At 39.9% G+C, this 22122-nt stretch overlaps 1 protein-coding gene across 6 annotated transcripts in view; it reads left to right on the forward strand.

The window, feature by feature from the left end:
* LOC149312631 (FERM domain-containing protein 4A-like) overlaps positions 1 to 22122 on the forward strand; it is a 508349-nt gene that overhangs the window by 477304 nt on the left and 8923 nt on the right. For 5 of the 6 annotated variants that reach the window (XM_089525042.1, XM_089525041.1, XM_089525039.1 and 2 more), the window contains 6 exons: positions 9654 to 9776; positions 16015 to 16243; positions 16660 to 16716; positions 17562 to 17799; positions 18665 to 18829; positions 20734 to 21593. In XM_089525042.1, coding sequence (XP_089381168.1) covers positions 9654 to 9776; positions 16015 to 16243; positions 16660 to 16716; positions 17562 to 17799; positions 18665 to 18829; positions 20734 to 21593 — 1672 coding nt within the window. The remainder of the gene's footprint in view (positions 1 to 9653; positions 9777 to 16014; positions 16244 to 16659; positions 16717 to 17561; positions 17800 to 18664; positions 18830 to 20733; positions 21594 to 22122) is intronic. The other variant, XM_089525038.1, reaches the window with a different exon arrangement.

Here is a 22122-nt window from a genome sequence, read left to right on the forward strand (position 1 = left end):
GTTGATGCATTAGGCTGATAGAACCATACCAGTGTAGGTAGTAGTGCAACAGAGGAAAAAGACCACAGGTGACATGCCCATTAAATAATTCAAGCAGTGGAGAAATGTTGTTTATCTTCATACAGAACTATGCACATTGGTGGCACTAAGGGCCCTAATTGCATTAGAGTCTTCTCCCACTAAAAGAGAGTTGTTTTTAAAAGCACTACGCAATCAGGACTACTCTCTTCCCTATCACACCTATATAATCTTTTTGCCACTGCAGCGTTCATTCATGCTGAGAGAGAGAGAGAAGAGGAGAGGGCTTAGAAACTGGGCTTTTCTGCTGGAAAGTAGGTGGGCTGAGGGGGTAGTGTACAACGTTTTCCCCTTTTGGCTTCCACCCCTTCTCTTCTTCTGATCACTGTTAAGCAAATGCCACCTAAGCCATGCTCACACACCACCCAAAATCAGCATAAATGTGCAATTGAACATTTGCACAAGAAATTGTAATACAACAGAAGTGAGAAAGGAGGTCATTAACGGATGTGTGTGTGTGTGCACGTGTGTATATGTGTTAATAAAAAGAAACAATTTCCAAATGATCTCACATGGGAAGACAACAGAATGGCATGTGATAAAGCCGAGGCAATAGCAAGACTAATGTGTCACTATAACACTATAACAACTTGGGGCAATATGGCTCTAGACAGATAAACAGCAGCTCTAAGCAAGCAAGTTTTGCCTTCCTTCCCAACAATTCTTTCTTAACTTGACAATTAGAATTTAGTTACACATCACAGTTTGGCATCCATTTGTCCTGATTTCCCACCCACTCTCAGGGCAGATACACAGCAAATAAACTATTCATTGCTTATATAGGAAAAGCAGAAACCTATATATAAGAGGAAGGTATAAAGAAATTTGAAGAACCCCCAGTTTTACAATAGTACTACAGAAAGCAAGAATAGGAAATGAAAAACACCAGGTTTAGACTCCCTTTCTGAAAGGATGCTATGGTCAGTAATACTGAAAGCCACCAAAAAGATCAAGCAGGGTCCTTCCCCTTGTGTCTGACCTGGCATAAGTCCATCCCACAAGGTGGCCAAGAAAGTTTCAGTGCCAAAGAACAGTTGAAATGGATTGATTGTTAACACTGTTGTTTAAGCTTTACCTCATGTCTCTACAAGAAAAGCAGGAAGACAGAGTGCTATAAAGATGAGATATTTTTATACTTGTCTGTTGCAGGTTTTTTAAATGGTGGTATTAATTTAAACTGGATTTGATTCAAGTCGGTTACTATGAACATAAATAATTTTAGATCTGTGAAACAGCAAGGTTGTGCTTTGCCTGGAGACATCATAAATATCTGGTGCTGTCTGTGTGAAACCTCTGCATGAATTGTACATTCCCATTCATTACTGTTTTATAGTAATAAAGAAAAATTACTAAAGCAGACATATGGAAAATAGGTTTTAATTTGGCATGTCTCTTATTAGGGCTGTTTTGTACTGTATTGTACTGTCCAACTAGTCCGAATTTTGCCTCAAAATGTTCTCAGTTCTATGATTCAGAAGTAGATACATCTGCATAATTTATCTAGTTTGTATACAGCATGCCTGCAGACTTGACATCACATGGACGGCAAGCCCCATTAAAAGAATGGTGCATGCACCAATGGTGTGCACACAGCACAGCACATGGGAGCACACTGCCATTGAAAACAATGGGACTTGAGGTCCTGCAGTATTGCTTTTATGCAGGGGAGTCTGGAACGGATCCTCCATGTAAATTCATTTGTAATTTCATTTTTTGTTTTGGTAGTCTTGGAGTTATCCCAATTACACATTATTTTGATGTATAATTGTACTCAGGAGAAGAGACTACAGTCAGCTCTTCGTATCCATGGGGTTCCATTTCGGACACTGCACTGAGGATAGCAAAATCCCATGGAAGATGAGAGCCAACTGTGTTGTCAGGACAGGATATAGAGAAGCATAATGATTTCCACTTGGGAAGGGGGTCGGGCAAGGCTGCATTTTATTACCCTATTTGTTTAACTTATGCAGTGAATATATCATACACAAAGCAGATTAGACTCAGAGGAAGAAGGTGTGAAAAATGGAGCAAGGAGCATAAATACTTTAACATATGCAGGTGGCAGCATACCATTAGCAGAAAATAGCAAAGACCGGAAACAATTACTGAAGAAAGTCAAGGAAGAAAGTGCATAGGCAGGTTTACTCCTGAACATTAAGAAAATAAAAATAATGACCACAGATGATTTACATGACTAAAGTAGATGATGAAGACATTGAAATAGTTCAAGATTTTCCATACCTTGGTTCAGCCATTAACCAGAAAGCAGTTTTTTTTTTAAAAAAACCAGAAGACTAGAACATGGAAAGGCAGCTATGAAGAAACTAGTTAAGATACTCAGTGATTTAAGATAAATCTAAATTATTTAAGATGAATACTAAAATTAGAATTGTTCATGCTGTTGTATTGGAAACTGGTTCTAAAAGATGGAGAGTGAAGAAAGCAGATAGGAAGAAAATCAGCTCATTTGAAATGTGGTGCTGGAGAAGAGTTCAACAGACTCAGTGGACTGCTAAAATGACAAATAAACGGATCCTAGAGCAAATCAAACCTGAACGCTCTCTGGAAGCCAAGATGACAAAACTGAATCTGTCATACTTTGAACATACCATAAGAAGACATGACTCACAAGAGAAGAGAATTAGGCTTAGTGATGTAGATGGTAGCAGAAAAAAAAAGGAAAGCCACAGTATTATTATTATTATATTTTTACAGTATATTATACACAAGTTAAAAGTATATACAAAGATATAACATCTATATACTTCAACAACGTTGAAGTTATTTTCCACCCTTCCCATTTCCTCAGATGGACTCCATAGACTCAAAAAAGCCATGACCCTGAATCTGCAGGACCTGAGCAGGGTTGTTGATGATAAGATGACTTGAAGGTGTCTCATTCGGGGGGTTGCCATAAGCTGAAGTCACAGTTTTGACCACAGTTAACAACAACGACAACAAAGTCTTAGAGGGGGCCAAAGAGTTATACCAAAATTATTAATCACAGAAAGTTTTGTTCAAACTATATTGAGTCATCTGATTCATCCGATATTGTTGAAGGGTTATAAAGCAGATCTTTTTAAACCAATGAGAACTAGAAAACTTCCAGTTTTCAAATATTTCAAATTTCAAATAGATATTAGTATTTTTTTTTTCTGAAGCTAAATTTTGTATCCATTGCGGTATTCTATTTTCTTGTAAACTTTACATCCATTTCTTACTTTTTCAAGTAATTCTGTTTTTGTTCTAAACTCTGCCCAAGTAAGGACAAACAATTGAAAACAGTTTTTCAGCAAAGCTTGTAAATGGAAATACTTGACCTGCCGAAACTTATGTGAAATTTCATTTTCTTTTTGAGATTTATTAGCAACTGTTGAATTTGGTACTTTTTGAATAGTGGTTGTAAGGCAGTTCAGATCCCACATATCCATGTTTTGCTCAAATCGTGTCTACATAGCATGCAAGAAAGTCCAGTCTTCATGCTCTTATTTTATTCACAACCTCTCCCTTCAGTCTCCAATAAATCAATGTTGGTTTATTTTCTTGGGGGAATTGTTGCTTTATAATAAGACCGACAAAATGAGAATAAAAAATGAATTAAAAGCCTGAGGGTAACCAAACTGAGCCTGGCCCATAACAGTTTGCAAGAGTGGCATCAGATTTCTCCATGCTTTAGTTTCTTATTAGTTCAGCTTAAATTTCAGGAGCCTGGATGCTAACACTCTTCTTTGTTTTATGGAGTAAGAATAGTAGCCCAGTTTGTTCCATTTGCTTAAGATAATGGCACACAGACTGTAGTTTGAGTGAACAGAAACAGAGACTAAAAAGCTGTAATCAGTGGGTTTTCAGATAAATTAGTTCCTTAATTATTAACTTAAGCAGCCTGACCTCTTTGAAGAAAAGTTCCATCCTGAAGCGTTTGCTTTTTATTTATTATTTACACACAGTCGTGCTTTCATCCTTTAATGCAAGAAATGGATCTTATGATGATTTTATGACAAATACACATTCTTGTCCTAAATTTGGTGTTATGCTTGCACAAAAGGACATTGTTCATTACCATATGTCCTGGAATTCTCTTCTTCTTGCTGCTGCTGCTGCTGCTGTTGTGTCCCTTCAAATCATTTCTATCACAGGGTTTTCTTGGCAAGATTAGTTCATAGGGGCTTTTGCTATTGCTTTTCTCTGAGGCTGGGAGAGTGTGACTTGCCCAAACTCACTGGGTTGTCATGCCTGAATAGGAATTTGAACCCTGGTCTCCAGGGCCCTAGTCCACCACCCAGACCACTATATCATGCTAGCTGTCTTTCCTAACCCTCCAAAAATCTTTCCTAACCCTCCAGAGCAGGTTATATTTCATATAAGGGATGTAGGGGGTGCAGAAAAGAACAAGTGCCCTTCTCCCAGCACCACTGATGGAAAAATATTTCACCAGCTTCTCCTCCATGATTAGCCTTTGTTAAACCTGCCCAAAATATCATAGAATCATAGAGTTGGAAGAGACCACAAGGGCCATCCAGTCCAACCCCCTGCCATGCAGGAAATCACAATCAAAGCATTTTAGTTTTGTTGTTGTTGTTTAGTTTGTTTCTGACTTATGATGAACTTATAATGAGCCTGTTGCAGGGTTTTCTTGGCATAATTTGTTGTGATGGGGTAACTTTGCCTTCCTCTGAGTCTGAGAGAGTGTGACTTGTCCAAGGTGGGTTTCCATGGCTGAGCTGGGATTTGTACCCTGGTCTTCCAGTGTCCTAGTCCAACACTCAAACCAATGCAACCCAGATAGTAAAGCTACCACATATAAAAGAGTCTGTTGTTGTGTGCCTTCAAGTTGTTTCCGACTTACAGAGACTCTAAGGTGAACCTTTCATGGAGTTTTCTTGGTAAAATTTGTTCAGAAGAGGGTTCCCATTGCCTTCCTCTACTGCCCCATTTATTACATAACTTTATTATTCCAAAGCCTAGATAGTATGACAAGTATACAGTCACCCCTTCTTTCTCACAGATCCATGTTCTTGATTATATACGGAGGGGTGACTTCTATTATCCTCAATGGGGCACACCCCTGCAGCATGTGCCATGCGTATAGTCACAGGGGCGCGCCCCATCCAAGTCTATGGGGCTTGAATAAGTGCGAGTCTCTGTTTTCACGGAGTGGTCCAGAACGGATCCCCCACGTAAACGGAGGGCCAACTGTTCTTAACAAAGTAGATACATTCCTCAGCTTTATTTCTTTAACAGAAAATGTGGTACTAGAGGCAGAAATAACTTGGAAGGATTATCAATATGTTTCAACACCACCACCAAGAAGAGCAAAAGCAGTTCTATATCGTCTATCAGGCTTTTTTATTCAGAACTATCATTATGCATTTGTGAAATGAAACAACCAGGTCAGATTAATCTTTCTGAAGTAAAATAAACATTTTTAATCTTCTGTAGACCATATCGATGTTTCATTCAAAATGCATTCACTTCTGTCTGCCTTGCCTTTTTCTTTGACTACATACAGTAGCATTTCTCTGTAGCAAGGTAAAGTTCTGAGCACAGTTCTTCTCACCATAACAGCTTCAATCGAAATCATGATTATTTTCTGGAAGAATATCCAAGGCATGAGAAATTTCACTTACAGTCGATTGGGCCATTTGACCTTTCCTTTCATCAGCCTCCACTTTTCATATGATGTTTATTTTGGTGTCCAAGGTTTAAGATCTGTGCTTCTTTTCTTTTTAACATATGTAGGGTGGTTGCTGTGGCAAGTGGGTATTCTCCCCTTTTCGCACTGTTTTGCTGTTGTTTGCATGATCAGTAAAGGTTTTTGGAGGCGGTTGCTGTTTGTCAGCTTGGCTTGCCTTGGCTTGTTGTGGCACACGTTGCTACAGTTGAATGAGACTCTTTCCCACCTTGTGCACATATGCAGCAAACAAAGTAAACAGCGCTTCCTGGACAACAGAAGCCTTGTTTAAAGCAGAGACACCCATCCAATATGGCACTAGAAGCTGCTTTCCTTGTGGGGATATTGAGACCATTGATGATATGACTGCTGGTTCCCTATGTTTTTCCAGCATGCTTTCCTTCACCAGCTTACAGCTGTGGCTCTCCATTATCTTTCCCAATGCTGCTGCTAGGAAACATCTTTCAAGTTGGTAGACAAGGGAGATGGGGTGCTTGGAGTGGGGCTGGATGGGTGTTAGACATGAAAAGAGTATTCACCATTTTTAGTGGCCAAAAACTGGGTTTCCCAACACTTGAGAAACTTGGCCATGAAGAAAAATGCAACAATGAGAAATTTGCACAGTTTCAACCCAGTATTTGCACATCCCAGAGCAGGAAATTATTGTTTGCATCAATACACATGGGTTTTTTTGCATGAGAATCCTTGGATTTTGCACAAAAAAGCTCTTGCTGGGACAATAAGATGAATTTACAATAAGATGAATTTACGATCTTGTAATTGCTGAAAATTAATGTTTGCAGTTGTTAACAATTAAATGCCTCCCCACCACCACCACCACCACCTACTCTTTCTGCCTGGCAGTGAGTCAGCCAAAGGGTTTCTGAAGCACTGCAGTTTGAGGTGCTGGGAAGTGGCATATGCTGCTATGCCGCACTATCTCAGTCATGGGGTTCACTGAAACAAGGGCTGCATCTGTATGGCAGAAATAATCCAGGTTGACACCACCTGAACTGCCACGGCTCATTGCAATGGAATTCTGGGAATTGTAGTTTGGTGAAACATTTTGCCTTCTCTGGCAAAGAGTCTGGTGACACAACAAACTACAATTCCCAAAATTCCATAGCACTGAGCCATGACAGTTAAAGTGGTGTCAACCTGGATTATTTCTGTATTGTCAATGCAGGCAATGAGTTGCAGCAGGACCCTGAAGGCCCCTTCAACTATCTCTTCTCAGTAAACCCTGCAAGCAAGAGAGCACCGCAGACGTCATTTCCCAGCATCCTAATCTGCAAGACTTCAGAAATCCTTTGGCTGATGCACTGGCAAGTTTTTGAGGGGTGGCATCATCAGACATTAGTATGATGATGGAATGCCATTATTGTAGTTGTATCTTGACTGTACAGGATCCTGGCCAGTGTTTCCAGACTCCCACAACTGTTTTTTGCACAAGGCTTTCATGTGAGGATTTGCTGTTTTTGTTTTGGTAGAAAATAGCAATCTTGAACACACACAAAAGCTTAAATAGTGCAAGAGCGCTTTACACTACTAACTTCTGTAGAAAACAGCAGACTTGCACAAAAAACATGCTTGCTTTCTGGAAACAGTGTTTTTTGCACAGAACCTTGCAGTTCTCACGCTCCTCCCCCAAAAGTGTATTTCTGCTTGCAGGACATGTGGATACTGGGCAAGAGCTACATATAAATATTTGCTTTCTATGGAGAAGGGAGGAAACCCTGGAAGTTATTCATCCTCACTTGTGAGAATGAAGCAGTTGAATGTTAACATCCCTAATAGGTGTGAAAAGCTTCAGATTCGGAGATATTGGTATGCTTCTGTCTACTGCAGACAAGGAGTATGCATGCCTCTGTGAGTTGGAAAGAATACAGTTCTAGCCATGCGTGCCAAAAAGCCTTGGTGAAAAGGAGCTTTGCTAGCAATAGATTCATTAACTGAGGAATGCTGGTATTGGTCTGCATCATCTCTATATTTTGAGAGGGTTCCATCTGGCAGACTAACAATTCAACGCAGTAGTTCATTTTGTGTTTAAATCCTTAAGCTAAGCAGTGAAAAAACCTAGACCACCTTTCCCAGTGATCTGGGGGGGAAAGGAGGAAAAATATTCTGTTGAGCAGAGAGGATGGTTGTGGGGAGCCTCACTTGTCTGTACACATCAAGGTCGACTGCCATTGTGTAGTTTTTGCAGAAGATTTTGGAATTTTCTGCCTAATGGAATCTCTCAATGCTAGTGTTATAGGAAGAGCACAAAACCTCTTTTCATCTTTGGCACGAAGCTTTTTCTGTACACACTGCAGGGGCTTTTCCCTACCGCAGTGCCATCGTGCCTCCCTCTGTAGGCACTTAAATGGCTTTATACTTTATGCTTACCACTGTGTAAACCAGTACTGCACATGCCAACAAAACCGCAATGTCAACATTAAGGTTAGCACAAGTTAACTTTGAAAAAGGAAATTAACATTTTGTTCAATGGCCTGAGGCGCTGAAGCATACAGGGTTTGCTTTATTATTTTAGACTAATTTGTGTGAAATACACTTTCAGTCCAGCATGGCATAATTTAGCATAAGATCAAAGTATCCTATAAACCTGAAATTGCTGCTATTTTAACTGTATGAAGTAGTGTTTAGCAGATAAATATTAAAAAGATACTGCTTTATTATTATTAATTTGGCAAGTACTGTTACTGCAAGATCTTTCGTCACTGATAAGGCCAGCGTTTTACAAATTATTGTTAACATTTAAATAGTGCTATCAGCATAAATGGTGCTTTACAGAGTTTTTTTTTAATTTTAGCATTTATTAAGGCTACTACGTTGTGTATGTTATGGTTTTTTTGTGTCTTAGCATAAATGGTGCCTTTACAGAGTAACATATAAAAATAAAGTAGACTAACATCCAAAATCTCAAAACAGTAATACTTTTATGGGGTCAACCAAAATGCACAAAATACATGTCGCACGCTTTCAAAGCTTCACTGGCTTCTTCATCGTGCAAAGGTGTTAAAAATCATACAGGAAAAAATGATAATGTTTGTCACAAGCCTGCATTTTGTCAAGAGATATAGAGGGATATCCATACAGGCAAGCTGCTGCTTCTCCTAAGTCTAAAATTTAGATTTTATTCCCTGGACTTTAAAATGCTTTATCTCCCAATACCACATGGACAGAAGGAGGAGGAGTCTGCCCACATAGATATATTCTTCCATATACTGTAATCTTAATTCAGAACACCAATAACCTATTGGCAAAATGCATACCTATGACTAACATTCTCATTTCCCCCCCCTCCTGTATGATTTTTAACACCTTTGCCTGATGAAGAAGCCAGTGGAGTTTTGAAAGCTTGCAGTGTGTATTTTGTGCATTTTGGATGATCTTATAAAGGTATCTGTTTGGTGGATTTTGGATATTATTGAACTCTGCTATATAGCCGACACGCAAAGCTAAGGGGATGGATGCAAGTAAATGCAGTTGTGCACTCTTAGAGTTCGTTTCACATAAAAGGGAGAACAAATCCATTATTCCATGCACTTTAGAGAAAAGTATGTTTTGAGCTCAGAGTTGAAGGAAGCGAGAAGCAGGACGAAGGGATTCTTAAGAGGGAGTCCCAAAGAATGTTCACCACCATCATCATGAGTTCAATGAATTTATCTCAGAAAAGATGACAGCTTTCAGTGTTAGCCATTTTAGTAGCTCAGCAATTCAGTACAGGTTCACTAAATATGATACCACTATATGCTTACCTTTAGATTGACAATCACTCTTCAGTATATTTGTCACCCAAATAAAAGGCAAAATACCATATTACTTGCCAGATACAAGGTCCACTTGGTTCATATAGACTTTCTCACACAGTTAACTTCCAATGTTTTATATATGTTTTCAGGAACTTACAGGAAAATTGCCAAGAGAATATCCCCTTGACCCAGGGGAAGAGCCCCCAATTGTGCGAAGAAGAATAGGTACTTCTTTTAAACTGGATGAACAGAAAATCCTGCCAAAAGGAGAGGTGAGGGATCTATCTGCCTGCCTGCCTGCTTGCCTATCTATATATCTGTCTATCATCTATCTATCTATCTATCTATCTATCTATCTATCTATCTATCTATCTGCCTAATTTATAAACTTATTTCATAGTGAAAATACCGGAGCATAGTAAATTGATCAATTCAAAAGCACATTAAAAACAAATATATTTATGAAATGGATTAGTAAAGACATGCATATTTAAAAAGAAGGGTCTTCAACTAATCCTAGCTGGAATGCCATTTCATAGGAAGGAAGCCAGTGAATGGAAGGCCCTATTCCTAATTTTCTCAAAGTTAATATCTCCCATGTAGACCCATGGAGAGAAATATCCAATCTTCTTATGTCTTTCTCTCTCACACATTCATTTTGTGCCCAGATCTGGAAAGAATGATTTAGTAATGATTTAGATCATTACCGAAATTATCTTCCCTTTGTGAAATTATCTTTCCTTTGTGACTCTTTGTGGTTACTTTCAAAGTAATCTAACTAGATAAATAAGACTTAGTTTTGTTTTGGGAACAGCCCTGATTATTTTTGTTGTTGTTGTTCAAGTAATTTCTAATTTATGATGACCTTAAGGTGATACTATCAATAGGTATTCTTGGCAAGATTTGTTCAGAAGCAGTTTACCTTTGTCATCTTCTGAGGAGGATAGAGTGTGACTTGCCCAAGCTCACCCAATAAATTTCCAGGGCTGAGTGAGGATTTGAACCCTGGTCTCCAAAGTAATAGTCTAGCATTCAAACAACTACACAATGCTGGTTCATCCTGTCTTTATACTACTGAGATGCATTGCAAAACATCTGCTTGGTTTTTATTTTTGTTGTTGTTATTATTATTATTATTATTATTATTATTTGCAAATTTGAGGTGCTGGAAAATCAAGTGAAAATTATAAAATCTGGAACAGTGGCTATATTAATTGTATGTTTCCCCTGGTTGCGTCTGACATTCTCTTGACTTACCTGAACATATCTGTATTGCCCCCAATACAAGTGGAGCTGACCAAACACCATTCTGTGGTGGCAGCTAACACAACATCTAAAAAATGAACTTCGGGAAATGAAACTTTAGATCATCTATTGACTAAATTTCTAAAAAAATCTATAAGTCACATCCAGAAATCTACTCTTTTTTCACTAATGTTTCTTGTGGCCTATATTAGTCTGGATACATGTAGATTGGTTTATGTTTTATCAGTTATTGTCTTCTCTAACCCTTTTTTTCTTGAGCTCAGTACAACATGAATGGGGTTGTTTTGTTTTATTTGCAAACAGGTAAAGGTCAAAACTAACAGGGATTGACTTGGGGAACATCTTGGCTGAGCCATGATAAAAACTTAACTCTCCAAAGTCAGGGTCTGTTCACTGTCCTAGATCATGCATCCACATGAAAATATAATATTTAAAAGCTAAATTTCTGTTGTCTTGGGCAGCTGTTGTTAAATTTGGTTTTTATGTTGGATGCTCTAAATTCATAATACTTTTCCCATTTATTTATAAATATCAAAAATACAGTAAAATGGGCAAGCATAAATTCTTCAGCACTGAGTAGCAGAGATATTGTTGCTTCTAATGTTCAGCCATGATTGCAAACCAAAGGTACTGTAGCCTCCCAACCCTTCCTAAACAATGAAAGCATTATCCCAACCCAATCCAACTGTATAGAAAATTTGATCTCTCTTCCTCTAAATTTGTCTGGGCGTGCACATTCTTAAGCCTCCTTCTTTGTGTCAGTGCTGTGAACCATGGCTATAATAGAAATCCTGTAGCACCGGAAAGGTGGGGCTGGAATTCTCACAAAGTCACCATCATCAACATTTACTTGATTTAAACCTCTCAATTGGTGTGTGCAGGCACACATGCACCTGTATGTGCATATGTATGTGTATGAAGGCTAATTTTTTCACATTTTTTGGCATATTACACTGTGGGTAGTTCTAGACTGAGTTGTTTTTTCTCCCCTACCCCTCAGATCCTTCCCTACCTCTCCAATCCTTCCCCTCAGATGTTCCCATCCTTCCAGTCCAGAAAAGTTACCACCAGTACATTCATACTTTTGTTCTTCTCTATTCCTCCCCTGGTATCCTCCCCTTGCTTAGTCAAAGTACTACAATCCACACAGACAGAATCAACCCTAGTGTTAACTAATATATGCCAACAAATATGGAACACAACACAGTGTCCAGCAAACTGGAAACAATCAACATACATTCCCATCCACAAAAAGAAGACACAAAATAGACTGCAGCAACTATAGGACCATAGGATTATTTTCCCACAAAGCAAAATTCTGTGCTCAAAATTCTGCAACATAGACTCGTCATAAATGAAGGCAGAAATCTGATAAGTGCAAGCAGGGTTTGGGAAAGAAAGAAGCACTAGGGACCACATTGCAAACATGCAATGATTAATCAAGTGCACCAAGGAATTCCAGAGGAAAATCACCATGTGCTTTATAGATAATAGCAAAGCCTTGACTGCATAGATCATGAAAAGCTATAGATTGCTGTTAAAGATATGGGAGTGCCACTATATATGATATTCCTGTAGAGACATTTGTACTAGGGCCAAGAGGCTATGGTTAGAACAAAATATGGAGAAACAGAATGGTTCCCAATTGGCAAAGGAGTCAGGCAAGGCCACATTCTATCACCCTATTTGTTCAAACTGTATGCAGAAAACATCATAGAACTAGTTTAGACTCAGAAGCAGAAGGAGTGAAAATAAGAACAACTAATTTAAGCAGTTTCAAACTGAGTTCTTTGTCATGGCTTCCCACAAATAACCTTGAGAGTTAAAACTTTGTGAATTTGCAGGAGTACTCTGACAGAAATATCCTAGAATGCCTTCACAACACTATAGTTCCCAGAATCCTGATTGGTAGTTATAACATATTTGAAATTGGTTTATATTTGTAAAGGAGACATCCATTTTAAAGTATTCCAAATATGTATATGCCATATACTGTCGGTGCTTTTGAATGAATGCATCAAACCCAGCTTTTAGTTTTACTCTGGTTAATGAATAATGAACCACGGCCCTAATGTGTGTACCAGACCTAAAGCATGTGATTTGAAACCAGCAGATTCTTAAAAAGATTATCCTGTGCACACTTGGTTAAAATCTAGAGTTCAGTCTTTTGCCTTTGTTGGTTGTTATAGGGTATTTTCTGGAGGAAAGGGTGAACAGTGGGTGTGAGCAGAATCTGAGTCTTAAAACTTCCTGAACTGAACATTTAATAAATTCATTGTTGACAGACATTATAAAACCTTCAAAGCCAAACTCTTAAAATATAATGTGAGTAGAACAGTAATTATAGATTTAATGTAGTGCTGATTCATCACTGAGAGCAAAGGAGATTTTTAAGCTAAGATGTTCTGGATGATTACTTCATAAAACCTTCTTATGATGAAAAGAGATTGAGTCACAACAAGAACCAAATTCTGTAGTGTGAACACACAGGTAAATTGAGATAAGACTTCTCTCTGTGTATATTTTTACTAGCATTCGTTCTCATTCTGGCCATTTTAAGTTCAATGTGTGAGCAGGGGTGCTAGCCCCACTTACCTCTGTCCTTGCTTCAGTCACCTTCCATACAGTGGGCAACTTTCTGGAGATGAATCCGTGCAGACTCTAAATGTGATCAGGAGTGTCTCCAAAGCCTCTCCATTTTAAAAAGTTGCTTTCCACATGTTTAGTGTAACTGCAGTGTTGGTGATTTGTCCCCCCTCCTCACTTGTTTAACTTAGGATGCCTGAACAGGGTTTTGGGCATGACCATAAATCAGAATCCAAGAAGTGGCTGTCCTGATAGGAGTAGGCTTGGTTCATAAACAGAAAATAGGTAGTCATGAGGCAGGGCACACATTTAGGATCCCTCTTAATTCTGTCTACAAATGCACACTTTTAATTTCTCCAATACCAGTGAAATGTTGTTGTAGGAGGAAAGCTAAAATGCTAATAATTGTGATGCAGTGTGGGGAGCATTTTCCCTTCACCTCTTACACTGGATCCTGCACATCCACACACACTGCCTCCTCCCCTGAAAACAAAAACAAAAAATCAATGGAGTTGTGCAATGTGTAAACCCTTTCCCATATTTCCCAAAATTCACAATGATAAGTATTTTGCTAGTATAGTTGGCCCGCCCTTTACACGGGCTTGCCTTCCGCAGACTTGAGCTCATGAGGAAGGCAAGCCCCACTAGAAACAATGGGGTGCGCGCATTACGGAGCACCTCAGGAGTGCGCCCCATTATCCTTAATGGGATTTGAGCAAAAAAATCCCAAACACTTCTGGTCCCGAGCATTTTGGATAAGGGATACTCAAGTTGTAATTTAAAAAAAAAAAAAAAAAAAAATTACCCCATGCCGGTCATTAGAATCCTGAAACAATGTTCCCATGCCTGCCTTTGATGGGGATGATGCTACAGTGATTTTTGTAGGTTTTTCAGGCTATGTGGTCATGTTCTAGAAGAGTTTATTCCTGACATTTCACCAACATCTGCAGCTGGCACCTTCAGAGAATCATTCTCTGAAGATGCCAGCCACAGAAGCTGGCGAAATCCCAGAAATAAACTCTTCTAGAGCATTTATTTATTATATCTATTTATTTACTGTACTTATTTGTATCCCGCTCTTTTCCCAGTGCTGAGACTCAGAGTGGCTTCATAGCATTAAAAACAGTACAGTTGTCCCTCCATATTCACTAGGGAACAAGACCCCCATGATATGGAAAAACCGCAAATAACAAAAACACTGTTTTTACCTGAGAGGACACCTCTCTAGGAATCTCTAGGTCCTCCAGTGCAACGCTGTGGTCAATGTCCAACATACACTGACCATAGAATGGCACTGGAGTAGCTACAAATGGTCTTTCAGTGCAATTTTTAGTTAAAGTTGACCACAGAGTTGCACTGGAGGACCTAGACAGTCCTAAAGAGAACATATTAATGAAATCTGTGAATAATCAAAGCCGCAAATATCAAAGCCGCAAATATGGAGGGATGACTGTACAATTAAAAACTTTTTAAAAAATGTACATTAAAAAGGAATTAAATTATTAAGGTATTAAAACAGATAGTTATTAAAAGAATAAAGCATGTTTTAAAAAGATAAAACTATGTAGAGAGAGAAAAATGTATCAAATTTTTATAATGGTCAAACATCCCACCCTGCCCTTATAGCAATTCCTTAAATGCCACATAAACATGGCCGCATAGCCCAAAAAACCCACAAAAAACTATGGATGCTGGCCATGAAAGCCTTCAATTTCACATGCTACAGTGTGTTTATAACAATGTCCCCACATTTAATTCATTATTCAGCACTTTAAACGTTGTGTTGGATCCACTGAAATCAACGGGGCTTGAGTTAGTCTGTTGTAGGTTTTATTCCAAGGATGATCCAGACTATTTTTTGGAAGCCAGATTTAGGTACATAAAGCTCAACTAGTGGATGCAGAATTTTCCAATCCCTCTTTGCCGCAGCAGCCCATCCAGGACCCTGAATATCATCTGAAAATACACAGGGCCAGGGGATGCTGCTGGAAGAAGTGGGCAAGCATGGAGATTGGTAGGGGCAGTTAAGAAAATCGGGCAGCCCAGTTCCACATACTTAAATCTTGATCCAAACCACTGTGACCACAAATTAGCAAACACCATAAAAGAAAGACAAAGAAAGGAAAGTTCATGGAATGCCTAAGGTCCAACTTAGACTGCTGCACAATTCTCTTACTGAATTCCATAGTAGTCGCCAGTAATATTTTAGCAGGAACAATGTGGTTGGTGAATGTTGTTTCTCCCTTTGCCAGCACTGCCCTTCCTCTGGTGATGCTGGCATTTGAAGGAATCACAGGACTTGGCCAGTTTCTGGAGCAGCATAGAGGTCACTCATGCTTTTCAGCAGTATATAATAAATATTGCAGTTTGCCGATCTGAACATCCCTCAGCTCATTATAGAGTATAAGCAGAATGTCCAACACAATCCCTGTAATTCCACTAAAATTGTTAAGACCAGGTTACCTGAGCTGACATTGTTTTAGTACTTCTGTTGCACTGTGTTATATGAAAAGCTGCCGTTCTTTAGATCTCAGTTGCAAGCATATGTATCTAATAGGCACAGGCCAAATTTGCCAGCTGTCAGTCAAGCAGCTCTGTTTTGCATCCAAGAAGTACAGGTTAACACAGAGACAATGAAAGCATTTTCTTGTTGGGCAGGAAGCTGAGCTGGAACGCTTGGAAAGAGAATTTGCCATTCAGTCACAGATCACGGAAGCAGCTCGACGCCTAGCCAGCGACCCCAATGTCAGCAAAAAACTGAAGAAACAAAGGAAAACCTCCTACCTTAATGCACTGAAAAAGCTTCAGGAGATTGAAAATGCCATCAATGAGTATCGTATCAAATCTGGAAAGAAGCCAACACAAAGAGCCTCCCTGATTATAGATGGTAAACAGGACCAAAACTTTTTTGTAGTAATAATTCATTGATGGGTGCACTTGGAAAAGTTGGTGGGTTGCCAGCAGAATGCTTTGCTTCTTAAGGTACTAGAGGGGAAATTACTTTTTGGAACACTCATCCAAAGGTTTCCAGAAGCCCCCTAACCTAAATCTTATATGAAACTGGAGTGACAACCTTTTTCCATAGATAAATCCTGAACACATCCTACCTAAGCTTTTGCTACTTATATGTCCTGTTTCTGAGCTTCAGGGAAGCATTGGGCTGGCTATTGTTGGAAATGGCATGCTAAACTAAAAATACCTTGGTTTAATCCAGCAGAACTCTAGCAGATTCTCTTGTACAGATTATGCTGAGCTTTGGTGTTTAACGACACAGTGACCCCTCTATGTGTCTTCTCTTCACAGATGGAAATATTGCCAGTGAGGATAGTTCCCTCTCAGATGCCCTTGTTTTGGAGGATGGTAAGTAAAGCATTTGTGGAGCATATCGTACTTTGCATGGGCGTAAACACTGTAAAAACAAGGTTGTGTTAAAAGGACAAAATTCTTCTAAAACAATCCAGTTTTCCATTTGCTTTAGTGGAGAATATTTAATGGTACCCTTGTCAATTTGATTGAAATCAATGGGGTGAGAATGCAGTATAGGTTCCATTCACCTTTCATGTAACTGAATTCAACAATCCTCCCCCCTTATCCACCTTTGCCTTCTTCCCTTCCTCAGCTCAGCACCTGTAAACCTCTTAGAAATGGATTTGCCATATACTTGGTGGTAATACTGCAGGCCCTTGGTATCCGCTGGAGTTTGGTTTCAGGAACTCTTATGGATACCAAAATCCATGGATGTTCAAGTCCCTTTAAATACAATGGACAGTAAAGTGGAGTGCTTTATATGAAATGGAATCAAGGTTTGCTTTTTGGAATTTTTTTTTAATAGTCTGCTTTCTCTATACGCGGGGGATCCATTCCAGACTCCCCTGTGTATGGGGAAAAAAGCATATGCTCAAGCCCCATAGGAAATAATTATGTGTGTGCACATGGTGCACGGCGCAGGGGTGTGCCTCATTATTACTAATGGGGCTTGCCTTCCGCTTAAGTTCAAAGCCGCAGAAGGCAAGCCTGCCTATGAGGAGGCCTGACTGTATTTTCAGGCCACGGATGTTTGAATAAAAAATTCACGGATACAAAGGGTCCCAGTCCTGGGAAAAGAGCAGGAGACAAATAAATATTATAATAATAAAAATAACTGTATATTGTCAATATATACATAAAAATTGTGATTTATGTTTCCCCCTTTGTTCCATTTTCAGAAGACTCTCAGGTTACCAGCACAATATCCCCTTTACAGTCACCTCACAAAGGCCTCCCTCCTCGCCCACCCTTACATAATAGACCACCCCCTCCCCAGTCTCTGGAGGGACTCAGACAGATGCACTATCACAGGAATGACTATGACAAGTCCCCTATCAAGCCCAAGATGTGGAGTGAGTCATCCTTGGATGAACCCTATGAGAAGGTCAAGAAGCGCTCTTCACACAGCCATTCCAGGTAAGCCAGGAAAAGACAACACTGTCATGGTGTCCATTTTAAAAAGTAAAACCAGATTTCGGTCTGCCAGTTCCATGGATGTATGGTCAGATACTGGCTGTAGTCCCAATGGTGCCTGCAATTATAGTATGCCACAGACTGAAGTTTCTGCAACACTTCCAAAGAAGCAGCCAAATTAAATTACTGTTTAAAAATTATAATGCCAATTAGGTTTGGCTGTAATGAAAATGTTTGAGAAAATCTATATGCAGATATAGTTACTTTAGCAAATGCCACTGGGCCACCTTAATTATATTTATAGATGTCTAGGTAACATCAGATAGCAATCACAGAATATATATTAAAAGATGTAAACATATAAATGGCAATTAGAAGCACACTTTTTCTCTCCATCCTTTTTTGGGGGTTGTGGGTGAAAGGAGGGCAAATTTGGTAGTGCTTGTAAGTTAGTTATAGCCTTTGTTATAAATGCAAAGGGCAGAAGCAAAGTGAATGTGCAGAACTGTTAAACAGTGGTAGCTGAGAGAATGAACTGCCAGGTGGAAATTCATGTTTGAATTGTACTTAAGCCATGAACTCACAGCTCATTGTCTGAGCTACCACTTATATTCACTCCCAGCACAATCACTTTGCTATCAGTCTCAGTCCCCCAGCTGTGAGAATTATAGTACCAGTGGCATTACATATATATGATTGATGTAAGGCCTGCTGGGATGATATCCATAGGGTAAATACTAAGTACTGTTTGAGCACACTGAGGAGTTCCTCAGGGATCAAGATGCATATGCAGCAAATAACATGGAAATAAAAGTTTCAGGTGTAGAAGAATTGCTCTCTTGAGTACCACATTCCCTTTTGTTCACAGCAGTCATAAGCGGTTCCCCAGCACAGGGAGTTGTGCAGAAGCTGGAGGGAGCAACTCTCTACAGAACAGTCCCATTAGGAATCTTCCCCACTGGAACTCCCAGTCCAGCATGCCATCAACACCAGATCTACGGGTACGCAGTCCGCATTATGTGCATTCCACTAGGTAAGTCCTTTCACTCCAAGGTTTCACCCATTTGTCTCCCATTTTAAGTGCGAAGTCTTGATTTCCCACTACTTGTATCTAAATTGACCAAGTGACCAAGGAGTCAAAGGAAATTAATCACTGTTATTTTCACATGATGCTGTTACATTTGGTCACAGAAACAAGCTATGTTTGAAAAAGATGTTGGCTAAAGGACTTGTAGAACTTTCTGTGACTTGTACAATTTTCCTGGAGTCTCATCTGAATGGATGGTTTATCAGAGACTTGTGTCACATCCTGATAGCTTATAAATAAAATCTTGAGCGTATAAGTAAAATGTGTGGGAGAAACCATAAGCCCTTCCCTCAGTTTACTGGTAAAAATGTGGAGCAGTAATACAAACAGAATACAGAATTAAAAAAAAATCTATTGTAACACTTTGAAGTGCATCAAGTACTTCATTTGGTGTGGACAGGCAGATCTCAATGAAATATTATCCCTTGCCCCCCCCCCCCTCTTAATTTGTTCTTCCATTCAATTATTGTTTTTCACCTTCCCAAACTGCCCAATCTGTTTTATTTCTTTATTGTAAATTAGGGCACACAGACTTTATTCTCATTGCAAAATCACTTACTTTCCCCAGCAAAAAAGGTGAAAATTGTTGTTTTTAATATTTTGGATAAGGCAAAAAAGCAAACAGGAGGTGCAAAACGGTCTCTTCACATTAGAAGCTGGTGTTAATTTGTAGAAATTTTGTCATTAACTGTAGAGATTGCCTCAGCCTTTCTCATAATTTCCTTTGCGAGGATTCCACCAGCCAGTAATGACCACCAGCATTATCACACTCTTAGGGCTAGAATTCATTGACCTTAACTTGATCTGCTTCCTAGATTAATGGGACACAAAAAATTTCTGAATGTATGTTGGGTTCCCAAAGGCCTAATGTGCCATGGAACTGTTTCCTACTTGACCTGGGGACACATGCTCTGGACAATTATGTGTAGACTGGACCAAAAGGCTCATTTTGTTCCCATAAAAGAATGAGAGCAAAATCCCACAGATAATTTGTGTGCAGACTGCATCTGGGGCATGTGCCTCCTGGATGCTATCTACTGCTGCTTTAAACAGCATGCAAGATCTCAGTCCCATTGTAGCAACCACTTGCTATCGATCCACTTACATGCCTCTTTTTCACAAACATCTGAACTTGCAGACTGGTTCATTAATTCTTTCAGATGTTCAGCATTTACGTTAATTCAAAAACTATTATAAGTAACCTGGAGCATGAAACATTATTGAAGCACTTTCCCCACAACTGCCTTGCTCTACATACCTCAAAAAGTTACTACTGCATCATACAACCATAAACAATTGGGGTTGAAGACTGATGTTAGCAACAGAGTAGCTGAGCATAAGAAAATTCTGCATAACTGAATGAATGGGGGTTCTTGTAGCACTTTTGAGACTAACTGAAAGGAAGAAGTTGGCAGCATGAGCTTTTGTAGACCTACTTCCTCAGATGTAGACCTACTTCCTCAGATGCATTTGGTGAAGTGGAAAGAAGTCTGAGGAAGCAGACTTAAGTCTACAAAAGCTCATGCTGCTAACTTCTTTCTTTCAGTTGGTCTCAAATGTGCTACAAGATCTCTCTACATATTGATTCTACAGACTAAGACAACTATATCTTTGAGTGAATGGGAGACTTCATAGTAGCTAATTTTCTTCTAGAACAAGGATATGAACCATTTGGCCATCCAGAGGTTGTAAGGTGGCATCTGCCATTAGTAGTAAACCATCTCTAATGGGGGAGGTGCTGGAAGTTATAATCCAACCACATCACTGTTCTAGAGGCAGTACACTGCCATTTGTGAGGTGGCTATCGGCCTAACTCTTCTTCTTTTCCCCCCCTTCCTCTGTGCTTGCAGGTCAGTGGACATCAGTCCTACCAGATTGCATAGTTTAGCTCAGCACTTTAGACACAGAAGCTCCAGCTTAGAGTCCCAAGGAAAGCTCCTTGGGTCAGAAAATGAGACAGGAAGCCCCGATTTCTACACCCCCAGGACTCGTAGCAGTAACGGCTCAGACCCCATGGATGACTGTTCCTCCTGCACCAGCCATTCCAGCTCTGAACACTACTACCCTGCTCAGATGAATGCAAACTATTCTACTCTGGCTGAGGATTCTCCTTCCAAAGCTCGAGAGCGCCAGAGGCAGAGGCACAAGTCGGCGGGGAATCTTGTCTCCTCTAATTCAGGGAGCATGCCCAACCTGGCTGCCAGGAACGGGACCACCCACCACGGCGTCTATCTGCATAGCCAGAGCCAGCCTTCCTCCCAATACAGGATCAAAGAGTACCCACTGTACATTGAAGGCAGTTCCACACCCGTGGTGGTGCGCAGCCTGGAGAATGACCAGGAAGGACACTATAGTGTAAAAGCACAATTTAAAACATCCAACTCGTACACAGCAGGGGGAATGTTTAAAGAGAACTGGCATGGGGATGAAGTGGACTCTGTAAGATTGACTCCCTCCCGTTCTCAGATCATACGGACTCCATCTCTGGGCAGAGAGGGTCATGAGAAGGGGTCAGGAAGGACAGTCGTGTCTGATGAACTGAGGTTGTGGTACCATCGGTCCACAGCCTCCCACAAAGACCACAGCCGCTTGTCGCACACAAGCTCCACTTCCTCGGATAGTAGCTCCCAATACAGCACCTCCTCTCAAAGCACCTTTGTGGCTCACAGCAGGGTAACAAGGATGCCTCAGATGTGTAAAGCAACATCAGGTGAGTGTGCACTGCGTTGTCCCCATGTTGCATTCACAGGAGTAATTCTTGGGGTGTGCTGGTAGGTCAATGGGTAAGCACAGCCACCAATCCACACAAGGCTGTATCTCTACATAAGTCACTGCTCTGATTTTGCTGGAAGTAGGGAATCAAGACAGCCATGTGTCTGCTTTATCTGCTTGGTTCATGAAGCAGAATGAGTCACAGGGAATATGGTACCAAAAACTGGGTTCATATAAACAGATATGGAGGTACACAGGAACCTTCTAAAGTTTGTATATTGTCATGGCCAATGTCAGATGTTGCCTTTGCCATGAATTCACTAAGTGGTCTTGAACAAGTCATACATTTTCTTTTAGCTCTCCTAGCCCTAACAAAACGGAACTGTGTTATACAGGTTTTTAAACAGAGGCAGATGACCATCTGTAGGGAGTGCTTTGATTGTGTGTTCCTGCATGGCAGGGGGTTGGATATGGCCCTTGATGTCTGTTCCAACTCTAGGATTTTATGAAATTAGATAATTATCTGA

This window comes from Sceloporus occidentalis, unplaced genomic scaffold, assembly GCF_023333645.1.
Source record: "Sceloporus occidentalis isolate IW3139 unplaced genomic scaffold, rSceOcc1.0.p SCAF_5, whole genome shotgun sequence".
NCBI classification, from domain to species: Eukaryota; Metazoa; Chordata; class Lepidosauria; order Squamata; family Phrynosomatidae; genus Sceloporus; species Sceloporus occidentalis.